Source organism: Lytechinus pictus, chromosome 3 (assembly GCF_037042905.1).
Source record: "Lytechinus pictus isolate F3 Inbred chromosome 3, Lp3.0, whole genome shotgun sequence".
In the NCBI taxonomy this organism is placed as follows: Eukaryota; Metazoa; Echinodermata; class Echinoidea; order Temnopleuroida; family Toxopneustidae; genus Lytechinus; species Lytechinus pictus.
The window spans coordinates 25,558,130-25,576,520 of record NC_087247.1 but is presented as its reverse complement, the minus strand read 5'-3'; the positions used below and the strand labels follow the sequence as shown (position 1 = coordinate 25,576,520).

Below are 18,391 nucleotides of genomic sequence, written 5' to 3'. Positions count from 1 at the left end.
TGAAGTGCTTTAACATAAGAGAGATGATATGGCAGACGATTTATTTTTATCAGTACCTCATCAAAATAAATATTCATCACTGAATTTTATCCAATAGCAGTTTTATTATATCTTCCACACTATAACAATTTTAGGGTACACTAGTAATTAACTGCAATGGTGACATACACTCTTAGGTGGATTTACCAATACGTATTATAGGCTTTAAGAATGACTTTAAGATACACTTGACTGTGTGAAAAAAAATCCCAACTATTACATGTAATAAAGGCAGAGGACAACATGAAATGCAGTCCTGAGCATAAGGAGGAGTTTGCCTACAATCAGAAATGCAACCAAAATACCAAAGGCCATTCATTTCCTGAGGGGGTGGGAAGGGGGAATTCATTATGCGTCTTGTTCGTGATTTTCACTATTTACTCAGCTTTCCTTGGATGCAAGTCAGGAGAAAATTAGAGGAGCTTGGGTATTTGTGTCTTGTCCATCATGACTGATTGGTTGTATAGTTGCTGCTCAGCAAACAGTAAATGAAAAGTTAAATTCCTCCTGCTTCAGAGATTTTTGCTGACTTCTTCTTTTCAGATCAAATCTGAAATACTATATATCAGGCGCAAGCCAGATGTTATTTGGCTTTCCTTGATTGTAAGAAACCAAACAGTATGGATAATCATCTTACTTCCTACTTATGACTGATTCAAGTCTGTATTAGCTTGATAATTATGGTATTGTTGATGATGAAGGAATATGTGAAAACTGACATGTTGTCTTGAACTCACTCCAAAGAATGTTCGTTATTACCAAGAAATGATAGTAGGGAGCACTTTTAAATGAAGTTCAAAGATTTGTTGGATTAATATATATTTTGTATATAAAGTGAACCTAAAATGGATGAGCAAGTAGTAAAAACATATATAGTTTACACACCTCTGAATCAGCATAGGTCTTCCAGCTGTCTGTATCGGTCACCAAGCCAAGGGATTGAGCCTTGGTCCTAGGCGGTCGCCAACGCTGCGGAATCTCTGGCAGACACGTCAATACTACTAGCAAGTCCAATGCAGCCTTACCACTGTGGGAGGCAAACAGTGGAGACAAATTTCCTTCAAGCTCAAGTTTCATGAATATAATAATATAAAGCATTAATGAGCCACCAATCAACTAGTTGCCTACCTATTCAATGGCGATTGTGAATTATACAAAAAAGCAGACAAAGACAAAAGATAAAACAAAGGAGTGGAATGGAAGTTATAGCTTTTAAGATGTATCATAGCATGAGAGTTTTGAAAGCTGTGGAGAGCATGATGAAATGCATGACTTTTACACTTGTGTGATTTGCATACTTTCCTTGCTAAAAGTCTGTTCAGAGGTTTTGTAAAGGGTCAGTTATGAGCATCATCGAACATTCCAATTTCAAAAACATACATGTATCGTGGCTATTGAATTTGTTTAACCATTATTCTGTGTAAAATTTTAAATTTTGATTTATATGGCACCCTTGTTCTAGCGATGCAAGTTATTTCTAAATGGCCCTTAGAGCGTTTATCTTACAAATTCAGTGGTTAGCTATCAGAAAGCGACACAAATAGATTTTATCCTGGAATTAAAGACACATCCACAAACATTAGTGTGTGGGAAAAGGGAAAGGCCCTAGGGATTTGCAAGTACACATAAACAAATTACTATGCAAATCATATACAGCCTCACCGTGGTGGTAAAAAAATTAAATGCACTTGATTAATAATGAAGGTTGGTGGATAATCTGAGGGTAATCGCTGTATGAAATCATGTAGATAATGAGAGAGAGAGATGGAGAGGGGGACAAAAAGAACAGAAACTGTTACTAAAAAGAGAGGGGGAAAAAAAGAAAGAAAGAAAATAATGAATGAATGAAAAGATATAAGTGAATGTCCTATGAATTTTATTCAAGTATATTGAATTCCAATTAATTTTCCTACATAAATCAGTGTCAAGTATATTTGCACACAGATTGACATGAAGGTAATTACATGTTCTCTATAGCAAGAAGCAATGCCACTGCTGCTAATGATAATAATGATAATGTCTGATGATGATGATGATAATGATAATGATATGATAATGTGCACAATTTTGGAGATGATGATAATGACGTACCTATTTGCCTTGATGAAGTCCAATCTCGCAGGTAGCACTTCTGTCTCATGAAACATCACCCCTAGGGTTTCAATTAGGAGAATTGCCAGTCTGTGGGGGAAAAAACACAAATGAATTCAGATTCTAAATTAATAGAATGAAAGGTCAGTGGAAATGGAAGTATGACTGCAATCTCCATGATGGAAAAGAGAGGGGAAAGAGAGCATGACTAGAAACGATAATAAGTTTTAATCTTTGTAAAATCAGATTGAACTCTCTATATGCACAGGAAATTGAAAACAAATTACGTCACGCATGTCCCTTCTTTCAGAAACCTCAGTCAGGAATATGATGGGTCAGTAAAAAATAGAACACATATATATATTCAATATTCATACTATAAAATGTGGAAAGGGAGAAGTTTTTTCAGATGAAAATGGTTCAAGTAATCATTCCTCATCCTATTGAAAATCAACAAGATAGGTTACAATGTATATCAAAAGAAGAGTTCTTCGGCAAAAAAAAGAGATAAATTTCGAGCTGACTATAGATTGCAAAACTCCTAATTTCAATTTCAAGTGTGAGAAATTTGAACAGTATTGATAAGAAACACAGTAAAAAAAAGTCTTATATTTATTCCCTTTGATTTTATAACAATTTTGCAATGTACATCTTATCAAATCTTCTTTACCCTCCTCCCTCAAATTTCACTTTGTTTGTTTCAGTTCATCCTCAACCCAACCCTCCTATGTTCATGATTTATTCACAATTCAGGAAATACTTTAGCACTTCATCTTACAGTCTTTCCTAAAATCATTAGTAAATAAGCAACAGCTTAAAATGCAGCTCAAGAAACTTTAAACTCTAATATTAATAACATCATATAAACGAACATATAAATAATGAAATATCTTTAAAGCAAAACCAGATGACTAAAGTTAATTAACCAACTGAAATTGTAAGGTCCTGACAGAAGATAGACCCCCTACAAAGAAGGGGGTCTGATTTCTATTAGGTCCTTATAAACTTGTTTTCAATCTGCACTCATGCAGCTGTCATTTAGATTTGAAAATAATATTAAACCATTTGGATATCAAGCAAAGGATGTTATGTACCATCCACTTACAAAACACAGGTTGTTTGAAATGGCAGCTATAATACAGCATTAATAAAGACAGATTGATATGAATGACCTTGACATATGAGATAGATCAAATTGTAAACGTGTTTATCACATAGATCACAGGGCAATTCCAAGGCAACAGCTCTTTGAAAAATGCTTTTTATCTTCATAATTATCAGCTAACTCAATTACATATACTACACTTAACCAAAAAACCAAGGATACACAACGTAGCATTTCATTATTAATATCAAAATGACAAAGGTCTTGGTGCATCACCCCCTAGTTTTTCCTCTCTCTTCTTTTTTTGGTGATAAATAACAAGTGACAAAGCAGGTTTCATTTTCAGGTTGAATGAAATATTAATCCCTATTTTTCTCTCTTCCTTTGTGTGTATGCATGGGGGAGAGAAAGAATGGCATTACTCCATGAAATATACTTCAGAGCATGAGCTGAACGATACAGATCGAGAGGAACCTCATTGGTATCAATCGGTTTGCCTTTTCAATAATCATTAATTGAACAATACAGTAAGTCAAGTTTGAAATATATTAAAGTGCACACTTAAGGCATGTTTTTCCTTGGACAAATCAACAATAAGTATTTAAACTTTATTCTGTAAATCAATAGTGCATCCCAGAAAAAAAAAGCCTGTGAATAATTGATTTATCATAATTTACAAATTTAGTGGAAAAATGACAGAGAACAGACTAACCTACAAGTCAAGAAAGACAAGACAAAAATGATAACTATACCAACACCAATACTACATTTGGGAAACTGGAACTGAAATAAATACAAAAAGAGCATATCCCAATTAACATGTACCCCCTTTAAAAGTTTACTTGTGCATTTATGTAATAAAAAATTGAGATCTCACTCTAGTTCATCTGCCCTGTGTTGTTTGCCCTTCTCAGTGTGGACATTGACTGTTGACTTTGGAAGGTAGCGCTGAAGTTGTTGGAGGATAAAGTTAAACAGGTCTGGTTGCTGGAAAGCAGAATTATATAACAATTGTTAGTTTATAAATCACCAAAATAGAATATACAGTGCAACATGCTAGGTAAAGAGGTCATTAATGAGCCTAGAATTTGACTTGAAACTGATCGGCCAGTGGTCTTTATCAATATGGAACCTTATGGAACAAGAATGAAGTCTTCTAGACACATCTTGTCTTTTGTTTTTCTTTTCAAGAACTCTACCTACATGTACACAAGTTTCTCCTACCCCTGTTTAAATCAATACATTTTGTTTCTTCAAGAAATAAAAAAAACATTGAAGTTGTAGACAAAAACTAACATGTGAGACAAGAGAGAATCATTGAGACAATCATGATCTGTGTGGTGAAGAACAAGTATACATGAATACTATGAATTTTAATACATATAACTGACTGTGCTATAGATTCGGGCTTAGATTACATTACATTATTTGTGACAAACCAATTTTCTGTAGAGAATTTTATTGCTACCCCCACCAATTAATATTGTCCGTCAGTGCTAATTTTCTTCCAATAGGGTTTCTATTTAAAAAAAAAGAAGTTCATGAGACTTCATTGAACATATATACTTGCAAAAAACATCAGATGGCCTTCATTATAAAGTATTTTCCCCATTTCATCAATCAACATTGGTAGATTACCTTCCAGAATAGTTTCTTGAGAACAAAGTATTTGTCTGCAGCAGTCAACAATTCCTGCACCAAGCTGAAGAGTTTCTCCATGGAAAACCCTGAGTTGAGAATCTCTTGCTTCATTTGGGCAAACTTTCTCTCAAGTTGAGCTCTGGCAAAATCATTACAAATAAAGTAATATGGATATATCTTGTGAGTTCATTTACATGTACTTGCACAAATTGCTAGTGGCAAATGAAATAAAGTTATATCTAAGTATATATACAATGATAAACAAATACTAAGACAATATAAAAGAAATTACAATTATCTCTTTGAAACATTCATTTCAATTCACTGATCTTTTATTTTTTATTCACCCATCTACAAGTATTTGCTCCTAAATCAATCCAACCAACCATCTATCCATCCATCCGTCCGTCCAAACATCCATCAATCCAATGCACCTACCCATCCATCTATCCATTACCCAACCATCCAGCCACCCATCCATCCATCTATCTACCAAACCATCAACCCATTTGCTCATCAATGCATCCATCCATCTATTGATTCATCTATCCCATCCATCCACCTATCCATCCATCTACCCATTCATCCATATGTATCAACCCATTCATTCACCTTTCTGCCCTTCCCTCCTTCCTTCCATCCATCCATCCATCTATCCAATTATTCATCGACCAATTTTATTTCTTTTCTTAATATCTTTAATTTCTTCAAAATACCTTGAAGGTCCTTTGCTTGATCCAATCCCAGGTTTTAATCTTTCAGCAATCTCTTGATCTGTCAACAAAGTAGTTTTCTAGAGAAAACAAAAATAAAGACTACTGATCCAATCCTAGGAAAAGATACATCTTTTTTCTAATTCATATAATACACAGTGAATGCACAGTATAGCAAGTAACATTTCACAAACTTTTCAATAAATATAAGACATGTACACATGTACATTTCAAATTGTGTTTATATGCTGAAAAATATTCATATTTTTCAATAATTGTAATCATGCAAAAACTTAATTCATGTATTTTCATCCTTTTGATATCATTTCATTTCAACTCAATATACAATTAAATGCACTCTTCATAAATTGTTGTATTCTCACTGAAAACATTCATGTACATGTGGGTTAAATACAAAGGAGTGGTGATTATGAAGTTGTTTATAAAACAAGAAAATGTTGGAGCATTGCTCATTAAAACATCTGCAAGTATCTCATTTTGTTACCAAAAAGAAATGTATAGACTATCCAAATCATTCAATGAAATAAACAGCATTCTCAAGAAATGACAAAATTTATCAGAAGTCAAATTAATTTACATCATTGGAAACACTTGAAGAACTTACAATGATATGATTGTTCCATGAGCTCCTGAGATGCATAAGCATTGGTGATGACAATGAGATGATGTACAAGTGCATATCCTCTTGATTCTGTTTACCATACTCTTCAAGAAGTTCGTCAGCTAACCTGTTCTCCTTGTTTTCATTCCTGTTGTGTTTACTGGGAACACCATCGTCTAAACTCTTGTGTCTTAATAGAGGTATGTGTGAATGCAGCCCTTTCTTGGTAACCTCTTTCTCAGAAGAAGGAAATTGGAATGGCTTAGATTTGGATTTGTCTGTGTCTAAAGGTTCTGGTGAGGGCAAGTTCCGAAGCTGGGACTTTGTTGAGGAGGATGCTGGTGGTGAGGTGGGGGTATTCGCTTCCCGGTTTTCAAGCGATGAAGCAATCTGGGAAGAGAAACTCTCCGGTTTATCGATGCTTCGCTGCCGCTGTCCCCTGTTGATGGGCGGACGGTTGGGCAGAGGGCGACAGGTTTCAACACCCGTGATTTTCCCTTTGCTTTTGTCTCCTGTCAGCATTTCACCACTTCCCAATGAGAGCGACTCCAGGCTGTGGATGGACATGTTTTCAAGATCACCAGATGGCATGGACCAGGACAGTCTATCCTCGCTGTCAGAGTCAGAGTCAATGGACATGTCTCTCAGTGATTTCAGGTCACTTTCATCCAAGCTGCGGTTAAGCTTGAGGCTGCGCATGCTGCTGGACCTCGAGGGATGTTGGGAGGGGTCCAGAGTGGACCCATTGGGCTCCGTAAGAATGAGTTCAGGTACAGGACTGCTACCTCCGCTACTACTCCCATCATCAGTTCCATTGCCAAGCTTGTCGCCGCTCCCTTTCTTGCGATGTTTACTAGGTTTTTTGGCATTGTACTTGATGTGGATGTGCTGGCAGTTGTCCCTTTCTTCTCCATTCAGAAACTCGGGGAACTCATTTACCTGCAAGATGAAAGCAAGACCAGAAATAAGAAAAATATGGATGTTTTGAAAAATAGAGATAACTGAATATAGTACTTGGGGATAATGTGTAGAGCAAATGAAAAGAGTGAGCAGCAAATTATGATATGAAATCATGGACAGTTTAATTAAATTTTTATTAAATTTTGCCATTATTGTAACCATGGTAACAGAGACCAACAATTAACAGTCATCCAAATTTGAGGTTTTTATGGTGTTGTATAAGCTTACATACGTGCTACAGAAGTTTTCATGTATATGATGTTTTTTTATGAAACACATTAGAATGCACTTAAATATAAATTATTACAATACACTGTATAGTGCATTAGCATACAACTATGTCTGTCCCCAGGTCATTCCTAGATTATACATGAAAGAACAGACCCTTGCAACAGGTACAATGCAAATAGCAACTCCTGTTTATTCGTCACTAAGGAATCAAACATTTCAGAGCACGGGCTCATTGTCAGAGTATATACCAGTAGGCCTATTGTTATTATTTGTTTCCAAAAATAAAAGTTGATCTGCTGGAGTTGCTGGACATCCCTCACAGATCAAAGAAATTTTCTGGCGCATCCATCTACATGTACTGTGTCAGAGAGCAAGGAAGAAAGAAGACAACTATGGCCCGTAATATTCTGAACTCGGGTTTTAATTAAACTGTGGTTTAAAGTTTAACTATGGAGAGCCAATTGGAGCACAAATCTCGAATATGTTCAATGTATTATGTTATAACTGTCTCAGAATGATAACAGGTATTTTATTCATTATGAAAGCAAAGGGAAACAAAATAGTAAATATAAGAAATATACAATGTAAGCAGACTTTTTGAGTTTTTGCCCCCCCCCCCCATAACTTTAGCACAGAGTTAGACTATAGTCGAAAGTTAAACCGGACTTCAGAATACCCGGCAGAATTCGGGCCCGTGACTTGAAAACTTCATACTGTACAGTATACTAAATAGGCCTGAATAAAATAGATTATTCTAACCCTTGATATGACACAGTTTACATGTATGTAAAAAGTCTAAGATCATCTGGATACAAATCAATGATGATATTTGAAGACAATGATGAAGATGTTTAGAATACATTCATTAGACATTTCCGAGCTTCAGACATTTGTATGTCCAGTAGAAACAGCACTCCGGTAACTATTGCACGGAGGATCAAAAAAGCAATATATTGATTTTAGCTACTTTATTCATGCATGGCATGGTTTTAAAAAGAAATGTACAGATAGCCAGATGTAAAACCTTATTGTAATGCAACCCCCAAGCTAGAGCACATATGGTGCCTAACTGGCTACATAATTATGTATACATGTGTTCATGCATGTTTGCACAATTATACATTTTTATTCTTAAATTTTCTTATTGTTTTACAGTTTTTCTTTAAAGGAAGAATTATTATTCTCATTCGACCTTGATGACATTAAGGGAATAATTTATAATAATAATGATAATTAATGATGATTATTAATTTATTATTATTAGAAGACATTTGTTTTTACTGGTCCAAAATTATGGAATTCTTTGTCAAAGGATATTATACAATGTAATTCAATACAAAATTTCAAAGGAAAACTCGTTTTTTCCCAAAGTAATGTAATTCAGAACTTAATATGTAAATGTGTTTATTAATTTCTCTTTGTACATATATGTTTAATCGTTTTATGATTTCTCTATACAGTGTACACTGAATCATTTATTTTTATTATTATTTATTTTCATTATTTGTTCATTTTTTTATTCATTATATACATTGTTTATTTCTTTATTTTATCTTATTTTTTATTCATAAAATTCACTTATAAAAGGGGACCTTCACCCTACAAGCTCTGCTTTTTAGTTGGTCTCCTTCCCTTTCAATTTCATGGTATTATTGTATTATAAAAAATGATTTAAATGTTATATTTTGTATATTGAACTATCATTGCAAATGTCAAAAGATTGAAAGAGAAAATAAATGAATTGAATTGAATTGAATTATCATTATTATAGTAATAACAACAACAATTATACTAGTAACAATACAAAACAGTAATAATGCACATAATTTGAATAATGCCTTTTCTCATAAAGCAAAGAGTATTGAACAAAGAAGTAAATTAGGGAAACTCAAATAGGGGTCTAAAAATCAAACAAATTAATGAACTTACATGTACATATATACATAGGCCTACATGTAATATGCAACTATGCAAGTTATACACAAATTACATCGTAAAATAGGTAAGTTTTGAAACACTTAACTTTAATAAATGAGGTAAGTGTAGGAAAACTTCAATCTTCGATCTTCATCATACTTAGACTTTCACATATTGTGTATCTGTGTTATCATGGTAGTAAATGGAATTGTGAACATGCAAGAGTGAATTTTTATAGCTAAATGACAGTAGTTGCAGTAAAATACTGATTTCGTGAGAAAGTCTGTAAAACCAAGGTTAAGTATTATTATATCATCGTGGATCTAGATCTGGTACAGTTACATATAAAACTAAACTTTGTGAAATCATAATATCTTAGCTAAAAAACGATCACACTGAAGATCGCCAACACAGATAGGCACACGAGGGACAGTGTATTATTATTGCTGGAATAAAGACCCGACGGAAGTGACAGAATCCGCGCTTATTTTGCTTATTTCTCAGCAATTACACAATTTCTTCCAGAATCCTTTGGCACATATTTTTCATTCATACAAACAGACACTTTGGTGATCATTATATTAAATTCTGTAAAAAGTCATTTTGAGATCGTCCCCACAACTGGAATTTATCTTTAAATGGGCTCTAAGAGCCTCCTTAACCCTGCCACACTCATCTGTACACCCTCCTTAATAGTCATGAAGACAGTGAGATGTGGCCATCAACGTAACTCAAGGAATAGGCAAATGAATAAGAGTGCATTATATTGTACTTTGACCTTCAACAAATGGACAAAGTGAATCTGCTTGTCTACAGTCGGGTTAATTAAATTTGCAGAAATTATTCATTAAAATGAATTCTGAATCTGAAATACCTTACATTTCAGATTTTATTTTCAATGTTTTGCCAACTAGTATTATTGTAGTTGTATTGTAGTTCAGTTTTCCAGAAAAAATGAAATAGAATGGATCAAAACATTGCATTTTTTCAATCCAATTACATTTTAAACAAAGCTCTCTTTCATACACTTGATCTCCCCATGCTTTATTGGTTTGAGGAGGTTAGGTTTGACCTCAGCTGACCTTAACAAAGGTTTTGATACTTCATGTACAAAGCTATACAGGTCCAAATCCAGCATGAGCTTGCTTGGTTGCGGACCTGGCCTGCCCAAATTTTAAAAAAAACATGAGAAACTTTTGGCCACTCAAAAAATTGGGATATAAAAACTAAAAAGACTGAAGTTGAAATGATTAGAGCAGATAGAGAACTACATGTATCAGACAAAACAACTGAGTATTTGATCAAAATTGGACAAGGAATAGCAAAGTTATGACATTTTGAAGATTTGCATTATTTTGGTGAATAGTTCTATGAATGTCTTAAATTCAGCCTGGAGTATCCTTTGAAGCATCACAGATTTGGGCCGGCTACAATCTCGAGCCCAATGGGGTTTGTGCTGTAAGTAATTGTTGAAGTGCTCATCTCCTTCAAAACAGATGAACAAATGAAAAACAAATTGAATTGAGGTAAACACCTGTAGGGTCTAATGGTCAAGCAATTAGTAACCCTTATGTGATTTGGGACTTCATTAGTGATGTTTGCAATTATATATAGTGCATTGAGTATTGCAGACAAGGCAAACTTCTCAATAATTTTTTTATTAACTCCTGAGTCCTACAGAGTACATACATGTAATGATTGTGTTTGCTTTTGATCACTGCTCTTACATGAAAGTCCTGAAGAAACTGATGGGACCTACATTGGAATTGATGAAACAGAGGTGTTACATGTATATCAACAGTGACAGCAGTCATAATAATAATGATAACAGTACTTAATAACTGAAGTACAATCATAATAATGATAATGAAACAATCTTTTTGAATGACGATAATCAAAGATGAAAATAATGAGAGTGACATAAAGCCTTAGTGACATTTCTCTTATCACTGATAAGAGTAATAATAATGATAATAAGAACCAAAATATTAAGCAATATACATGTAGCCAGGATTCTTTCTATAAACACTATCTTGTATTCAAGTTAACTATCAAGTACTTGTATCACATCAGAAATGTCATTTTAACACATACATGTATCTACAAATGTAGAAAGTACATCTGTACACACAGTGTACATTACATGTGTTTAATATACATGTAGTCATCATTTCATAAAATGTACACAGAAAAAAAAATGTTGACATACATCTAGATATTCAAATTAAGCACTTAGGAAATAATAATTTGGCCTTCAAAAATCCTTTATACTGTCAGTAAATTTTTATTATGAATTAAACACTGTAAAACTACCAAGCACAACCTAAGAAGTCATCATCACTCTGATACCCCTCCCCCCCCCCCCCTCTTCAAAACCATTCCATCAGACCTGCAAAACAATCTATGATTGATAATGTAATAAATTTAACACAGAACCAATTAATTTGGAGAGTACATAGTCTAACTAAGTATGCTGGTCACTGCTGTTAGATTGGAAGAATAACCATGGTAACAATATAAACAACATGCTACTCACACATGCACGCTTACATGTATGGAGGGAGAATAATAATACTTCCCACTTGCATGGTATCTCAAGCACACAAAATAATGGAATTCATTATGAGGCAGGCCAGGAATACACATTTTAATACTGGTTATTCCTGTATACCAGCAGATATCATGCATCCTTGCTAGCCCATTTCTTCAAACAATGTAATAAACATTATTTTTTTATTTATTTATTTCTTTTAAGTTTACAGAGGGGTGTCAGTGTCAATTTACTTAAATTAAAATTCAAGTTGCATTTGATTGGAGTTGCTCTTGATTGCAACACTTTTAGCCATGGGCCCCAGAAAGACAAGGTTTGTTTCATGAAGATGATACTGTTCTGTACTTTACTGGTCCAATGACTGGTAAAATGTCCTTGTGGCTAGGTGTGCTAAATGAGATACCCTAATAAATTATTAAAATTTCCCTGCAGGTTTAATAAAGTTGGACTGAATTTGCATTCAAATGCTTGTTAAACAACAATAATCTAATAGAAATCAAAATGACTGAAAAATCTGAATAGCACGTACAGTGTACATGTAAATAAAGAACATGTCTCAGTCTCAATATCTCAGAGGAATTCACTCATTTTGCCAAGAACATTTTGATATGCAAATTTTTGTAAATTTCAAACATAAAAAATTAACATTTTTGTTTTGAATATCAAACACATCATAACTGCTGAACATTCTATTGTAGAGTTTAAATGTCAAACCTGTTCTATACAGCTGTAAAATAAGACTAAACTTAAAGGTGTAGCCAAAGTTGTTCATGTTTAAAAACAACACAACAATCCCTTAAAATTCACATGTAACGAGCACCATTTATTATAAATGACCCTCATTTTTTTTCCTAATAATATTGAGCGCAATATTGCAAATTTATGTGTCTACATGTATGAGCTTTTATTGTTACATGTGATGTAGACATGAATGAGCTTACACTTACAGGTAATGTAGCTTTCAAATAACACCAATTTTATGACAATATATCTCCATTCGGATAAAAAATCACAACATGACGGGTTCCTTTCTACAAGTTTTTTATTTTTATACAAGGATTTTAAATGTTGAATATTAATCATCATTCATTAGTGACAATAACAGTAATCAATTGAAATGCATTGTGACAAGCGTTGATTAACAAGTGGAACGCCTCTGGCAGTCTCGCCTGCATTACGCGATTTAATATAGCAGCAGTGCTAACTTCGAAAACTACTATAAAATAATCATTCACAAAAACACCATTCATATAATGACATAATACCACGTTCATTGACCATAAATGACATTTGAACGGTGACTTAAGACTTGTCAACTACATGTACATCCATGTCCACATTTCATTCACTCTATCTATAAACTTTCAAAGTTATGATGGCAATTCAACAATTACCCCAACATGGCCTTATTGACCTTAACTGACCTTTGACCTTGGTTTTGTGACCTGAAACTCTCAGGGGATGTTCAGTGATACTTGATTACTCTTATATCCCAAGTTTTATGAACTAGATCCATAAACTTTCAGAGTTAGGATGGTAATTTAACAAATACCCCCAACACGGCCAAAGTTCATTGACCTTTAATGACCTTTGACCATGGTCATGTGATCTGAAACTCGTACAGGATGTTCAGTGATACTTGATTACTCTTATGTCCAAGTTTTAAGAACTAAATCCGTAAACTTTCAGAGTTATGATAGTAATTCAACAAATACCCCCAACTTGACCAAAGTTCATTGACCCTAAATGACCTTTGACCTTGGTCACGTGACCTGAAACTCGAGCAGGATGTTCACTAATACTTGATTAACCTTATGCCCAAGTTACATGAACTAGGTCCACATACTTTCTAAGTTATGATGTCATTTCAAAAACTTATTCTTCGGTTAAGATTTTGAAAATAATTCTCCCAACATGGTCAAAGTTCATTGACCCTAAATGACCTTTGACCTTGGTCATGTGACCTGAAACTCAGGCAGGATATTCAGTAATACTTGATTAACCTTATGTCCAAGTTTGATGAACTAGGTCCTTATACTTTCTAAGTTATGATGTCATTTCAAAAACTTAACCTTAGGTTAAGATTTGATGTTGACGCCGCCGCCGTCGCCGTCGGAAAAGTGGCGCCTATAGTCTTGCTCTGCTATGCAGGCGAGACAAAAATCATTAAATACAAGATTATACATCTTTAACCTTTAAAAATTACAAATGTAGATCCAGGTTCAATCTCTCGCCCCATGTACATGATTGTACAGTATGTGTCTATCCCATTTGTGTGTATACTGTATGTACCTCCACCCCCCCCCCCCCCAACCATCACCATTTTTTATTAGATCACACATGCTGATGTACATTGTACCGGTACTCATATTTGAAGACATGATACTAGAGTATATATTCAGCCTTCAAAATCAATTTCTTAAAGGTCTGCTCCCAGGTCAAATTTGCCCAAATTTGCAACCCTCAGTAGCATAGATCTACTCAAATTTGCACCACTAAATGGTAATCATAACCAATTTAGCAAACCTAAATGGCACGAAGAGAGAGAGAGAATAGGCTACCCTAGTTGGCGATTTATCAGCGAATGGTGCTGAAATGCAACCCTTTTTGCCAAAGACATTGACGATGCCTGAGTGCCTGAAACGGGACCCTTTTTTACGCTTTTTCTGGAAGCGGGTGCGTAGCAGGCCATGTGGAGGGTGCCCCCCCCCCCCCCGGGACATGTACATGTACCCTCAAAACTTTTGAATGGAAAGAACCTGAAAGAATGCCCTAGCCTTTTAAACTCCTCCATATGTGAGCTTTGTAGCATCAAATATCTGTCTATATTCTATGTCAAGTTGCATTTCATACCAGTCTTGCTGCCTTTCTTTGAACATTCAAAATTTCATGAATACAAATGGCACTTGCAGTCTGCAACCCCCTTGCCTGTATCGAGTCTATATGCAACACACAACAAAACACTGAAAAAAGGGTCTTAAAAAAATCCTACACCTGAATATCACCTTCCTTTTATTATAATCTTCGTTTTATTTCATACACCAGAGTGCTCAAAATCTGTAATTCCATGAGGCCCTCTATTGAAAATTAAGAAATGAAACCCACAAACTTTTTTTTCATTAAAAGAAAAAGTTGTGCTTTTTATTACATGTATGTAAAGTACTATTCCTTATCTATAGAGTATAATCATAATTTTTTTTTTTTTTCAATGTTGAATTATGGTTTCAATACCCGAACCATTCAGGTGTGAATATTTACGCATTAATTGTGGTGTGTGTAAATAAGTTTTGTCAGACGTGTATCAATCAGATATAATTATTTATGCCTGGGACTACCAGTAACCCTTTAACGTCACCATCTGAAAGATGTGACCGGGGCTGAAACCTCAAACCTCTGCATATGAACGTATATATACATACATGTAACATCCCCATATAGCTTGGATTACTTTATACAGGCACATGCCACAAAACCTAATCAATTGAACCTTGGGCCAAGGTAACTAGTAAGTAGTAGAATCAAGCATTTATCCACTAATAGATTAACTTCAAGAGAAAAATAGGCAAAAAACAAAAAATTGTTAAAATATACAATTCAGCACAGTAGCCCACAGGGGCTATATAATCACTTGCAGTCAGCAACATTTTTTTAATATATTTTTTACAGTATTGATACAGGATTTTTTTCAATGAAAACCTTTGTCATTATTAACCACTGATCATTGTTTTATTTCTATTTCTGTATACATGTACCGTAAGTCACTTTTATTTTGCAGGCCTCCCCTGAATTGAAAAGCAGGCCAAATGGCTTGAATGGGACAACCCTGTGGGGTTTTTTTTAAGAAAACATGAATAATAGAAATATACTGAAATAATAACATCTTGACTGTACAGGTATTGAGTCACCATGAATGCAACATAACACACACCCAGAATCATGTATAAAGACATGCCATGGGGCATCATTAATGTCTTTGCAATCTGAAGAAGACTGGCCGCAATATTTTTGCATCATTTTATTTTGTGTCTTCATTTACTAAAGCTGATCAACGATCTTCAACCTTAACAGAGGAAAGATACAAAAAGAGAGAGAGCAAGAAAACCAGCCACAAAAACGGTTCCATTATCATTACCGCCATCTGTGATTTCTAATGCACACATTTCCCCTATGGATATCACGATTCTGTGATATAGGAGTTCAAATTGCACATGAGATAAATCCCAAAATTCTAATTATAACCTCGCATTGGTGAGTCCGTCGTTGTGTAGACTTCGGCTCTGCTCGCAAAACGGAGCCTTCATGTATTATTAACATCCAAAATAACTTACCTCGGTTGTGAATTATAACTGAAAATTAATTTGTTTCATTGTGTTCTAAGGGAGGGGTAAATATCCGACAGTAAATCATAAAAAAGTTAGGGTACACGTACATGTAACATGTGCCTACATGTGACATACTTAGCCTGTGTGGTTTTGTACTGATATAAAAAGGATATTATGGAGTAGAAATTACATAATTAATTAATTTCCTTTACTTATACATGTATATCCAAGTCTACATGTACCTACAGTCACACCCACACAAACACACACTAACCCACACCCACAACCATGATTCTGAGCATGAAAAAAATATTTTTTTAAACAAATAATTTAGAGTTCTACATGTAGATCTTTCATAATTTATTATTAGTAGATCATACTCTCTCCCTATATTTTTATATATATATTTATTCATCTTGTTTATTTATTTCATTTCATTTTTGTTTATTTATTTATTTATCTTTTTTGGAGGGGGGGTCATTAAAAGTGAAAGAAAAAAAGGCAGTGTGTTTGTGAAGTTGTATACCGGTGTGAAAGGGTGGTGGGGTGTCAAAATACGCTTAAACACTTTAAGTCTGATTTCCCCTTAATAAATACACCTGGTGCTGATGATTATTTTAAAAATCATATAATGATAGTGCGATTTAAATTTAGAAATAGTTAATGTCCAGTATTATGCAAAAAAATGTGATGAACTTGGGCTCCTAACGTTAGTCCTACATAGTATGATGGGGTGACCATAATTTGCGCACATTTTAAAAATTATCATGAAGTTGATTTTCAATCAATAATTTCTCACAGCTCACACAAAATTAATCAAAACCATTAATACCAAACGGAAGGCAAGATCCCAAAGTCCAATTCGCTTGACGGAATTATTAAGTAGGTCAAGGGTTTCGCTGGTATCACGATCTCAAAATTCCATGGCGATCGACTAGTGCGCGCTCAGCTGAAAAAGTGTCATAAAAAAGTGTGACCTTAATTTGCGCACGATTGTTTTGCAAGGATCTAGAAAAGAAATCAAGCAGACAAAGGTAAGATAATTATATCAGATGGAGGTTAAAATGCCATGAATTTGGTTGGTACCACATTTTACTTACTTATTTGGAGAGCTCTGCTTGCAAACTGGCGATTTCTTGATGCTTGCCGAGAAGATCGAATTTTCTCGGAGCGGACGCAAACGGTGACAAAATTTGCCGATGTTTTGCCAATATTTTCACAAATAGAGACCTTACCTTCAAGAAAATTACCATACTAAGTAATTTGAAGTCGCTCTTACTGTTGGTGATATCAGTTTTTCAAGATATTAATAGAAATTGAGATATTCAACCGTGCGCAAAATTAGGTAACGCGCGAATTAAGGTCACACCACCATACATGTAACCCTTGCGGGCTCCCTAACCGGGCTCCCTAGTAATAAAAGTAATAACAGTAACATGCCTAAGAAAAAAGTTAAGGTCAGGCCCTGTAAATGTAACAATTTGAGAAGGGATGTAATCTGAAATATTGTGCATCCATCATGTATTGTAGATTTACATGTATAATAATATCTTACCAGTTCAACAGATATCAATTCTCCAAGAGGCACACCATCCTCTTCCCGAATCGTCTTGGGAGGATTCTCCGTCAGATAAATTCTATCTGCACTGAGGACTACATATTTGAAGGCTTTTTTCTCTTTCCGATGATCAACAATACAAGGCTCATATGCTATGATCCGTTCATACACATTTTCAGGCAAATTGATTTTGAGAAAACTCTCAAGTTTGCTGTTCCGTTTGGTAGTGGCTTCCTTGGCATTTCGCGCCATACAAAAAATCCAACAGCACAGAAGAGCCTGCGACTGGGACTAAACAAACAAACCAAACTGTCACGGGCACGGCCACCGACCCCCGTTGTTGGAACTCAGTCTCAGGACTCCTAATGTCATCTCCTTTTAAATCCTCATCAGTCAGTTACAAAATATTTCCTCTTCTTCAAAAGTGACCTGGGAATAACATTTTAGCACTACCAGTGTTACGTCGTTGTTCTCTCTCTATTTTCCTTCCAACGTACAGTGTACATGGTGTATGATATAACTCATACCTCGCTACCACGGATACAGAACGCGGATATGGTAATATTTTGAATCTACTAGTTTTCTCCGCGATATCCGTTGTTTGGTATCGGCTATCAGTTTCTATTCAAGTGATTGCCAAT

At 34.7% G+C, this 18,391-nt stretch overlaps 1 protein-coding gene across 1 annotated transcript in view; it reads right to left on the bottom strand.

Moving 5' to 3' along the window:
* Positions 1-18,002, bottom strand: part of LOC129255750 (uncharacterized protein C12orf56-like) — a 28,224-nt gene extending 10,222 nt beyond the window's left edge. Inside the window, exons 1-7 of the mRNA XM_054894078.2 lie at positions 17,748-18,002; positions 6,215-7,150; positions 5,593-5,669; positions 4,874-5,015; positions 4,113-4,222; positions 2,131-2,220; positions 925-1,066 (exon numbers count right to left, since the gene is read on the bottom strand). Of these exons, the coding sequence (XP_054750053.2) occupies positions 925-1,066; positions 2,131-2,220; positions 4,113-4,222; positions 4,874-5,015; positions 5,593-5,669; positions 6,215-7,150; positions 17,748-18,002 (1,752 nt within the window). The remainder of the gene's footprint in view (positions 1-924; positions 1,067-2,130; positions 2,221-4,112; positions 4,223-4,873; positions 5,016-5,592; positions 5,670-6,214; positions 7,151-17,747) is intronic.
* Between the last annotated feature and the right edge of the window lie 389 nt (positions 18,003-18,391).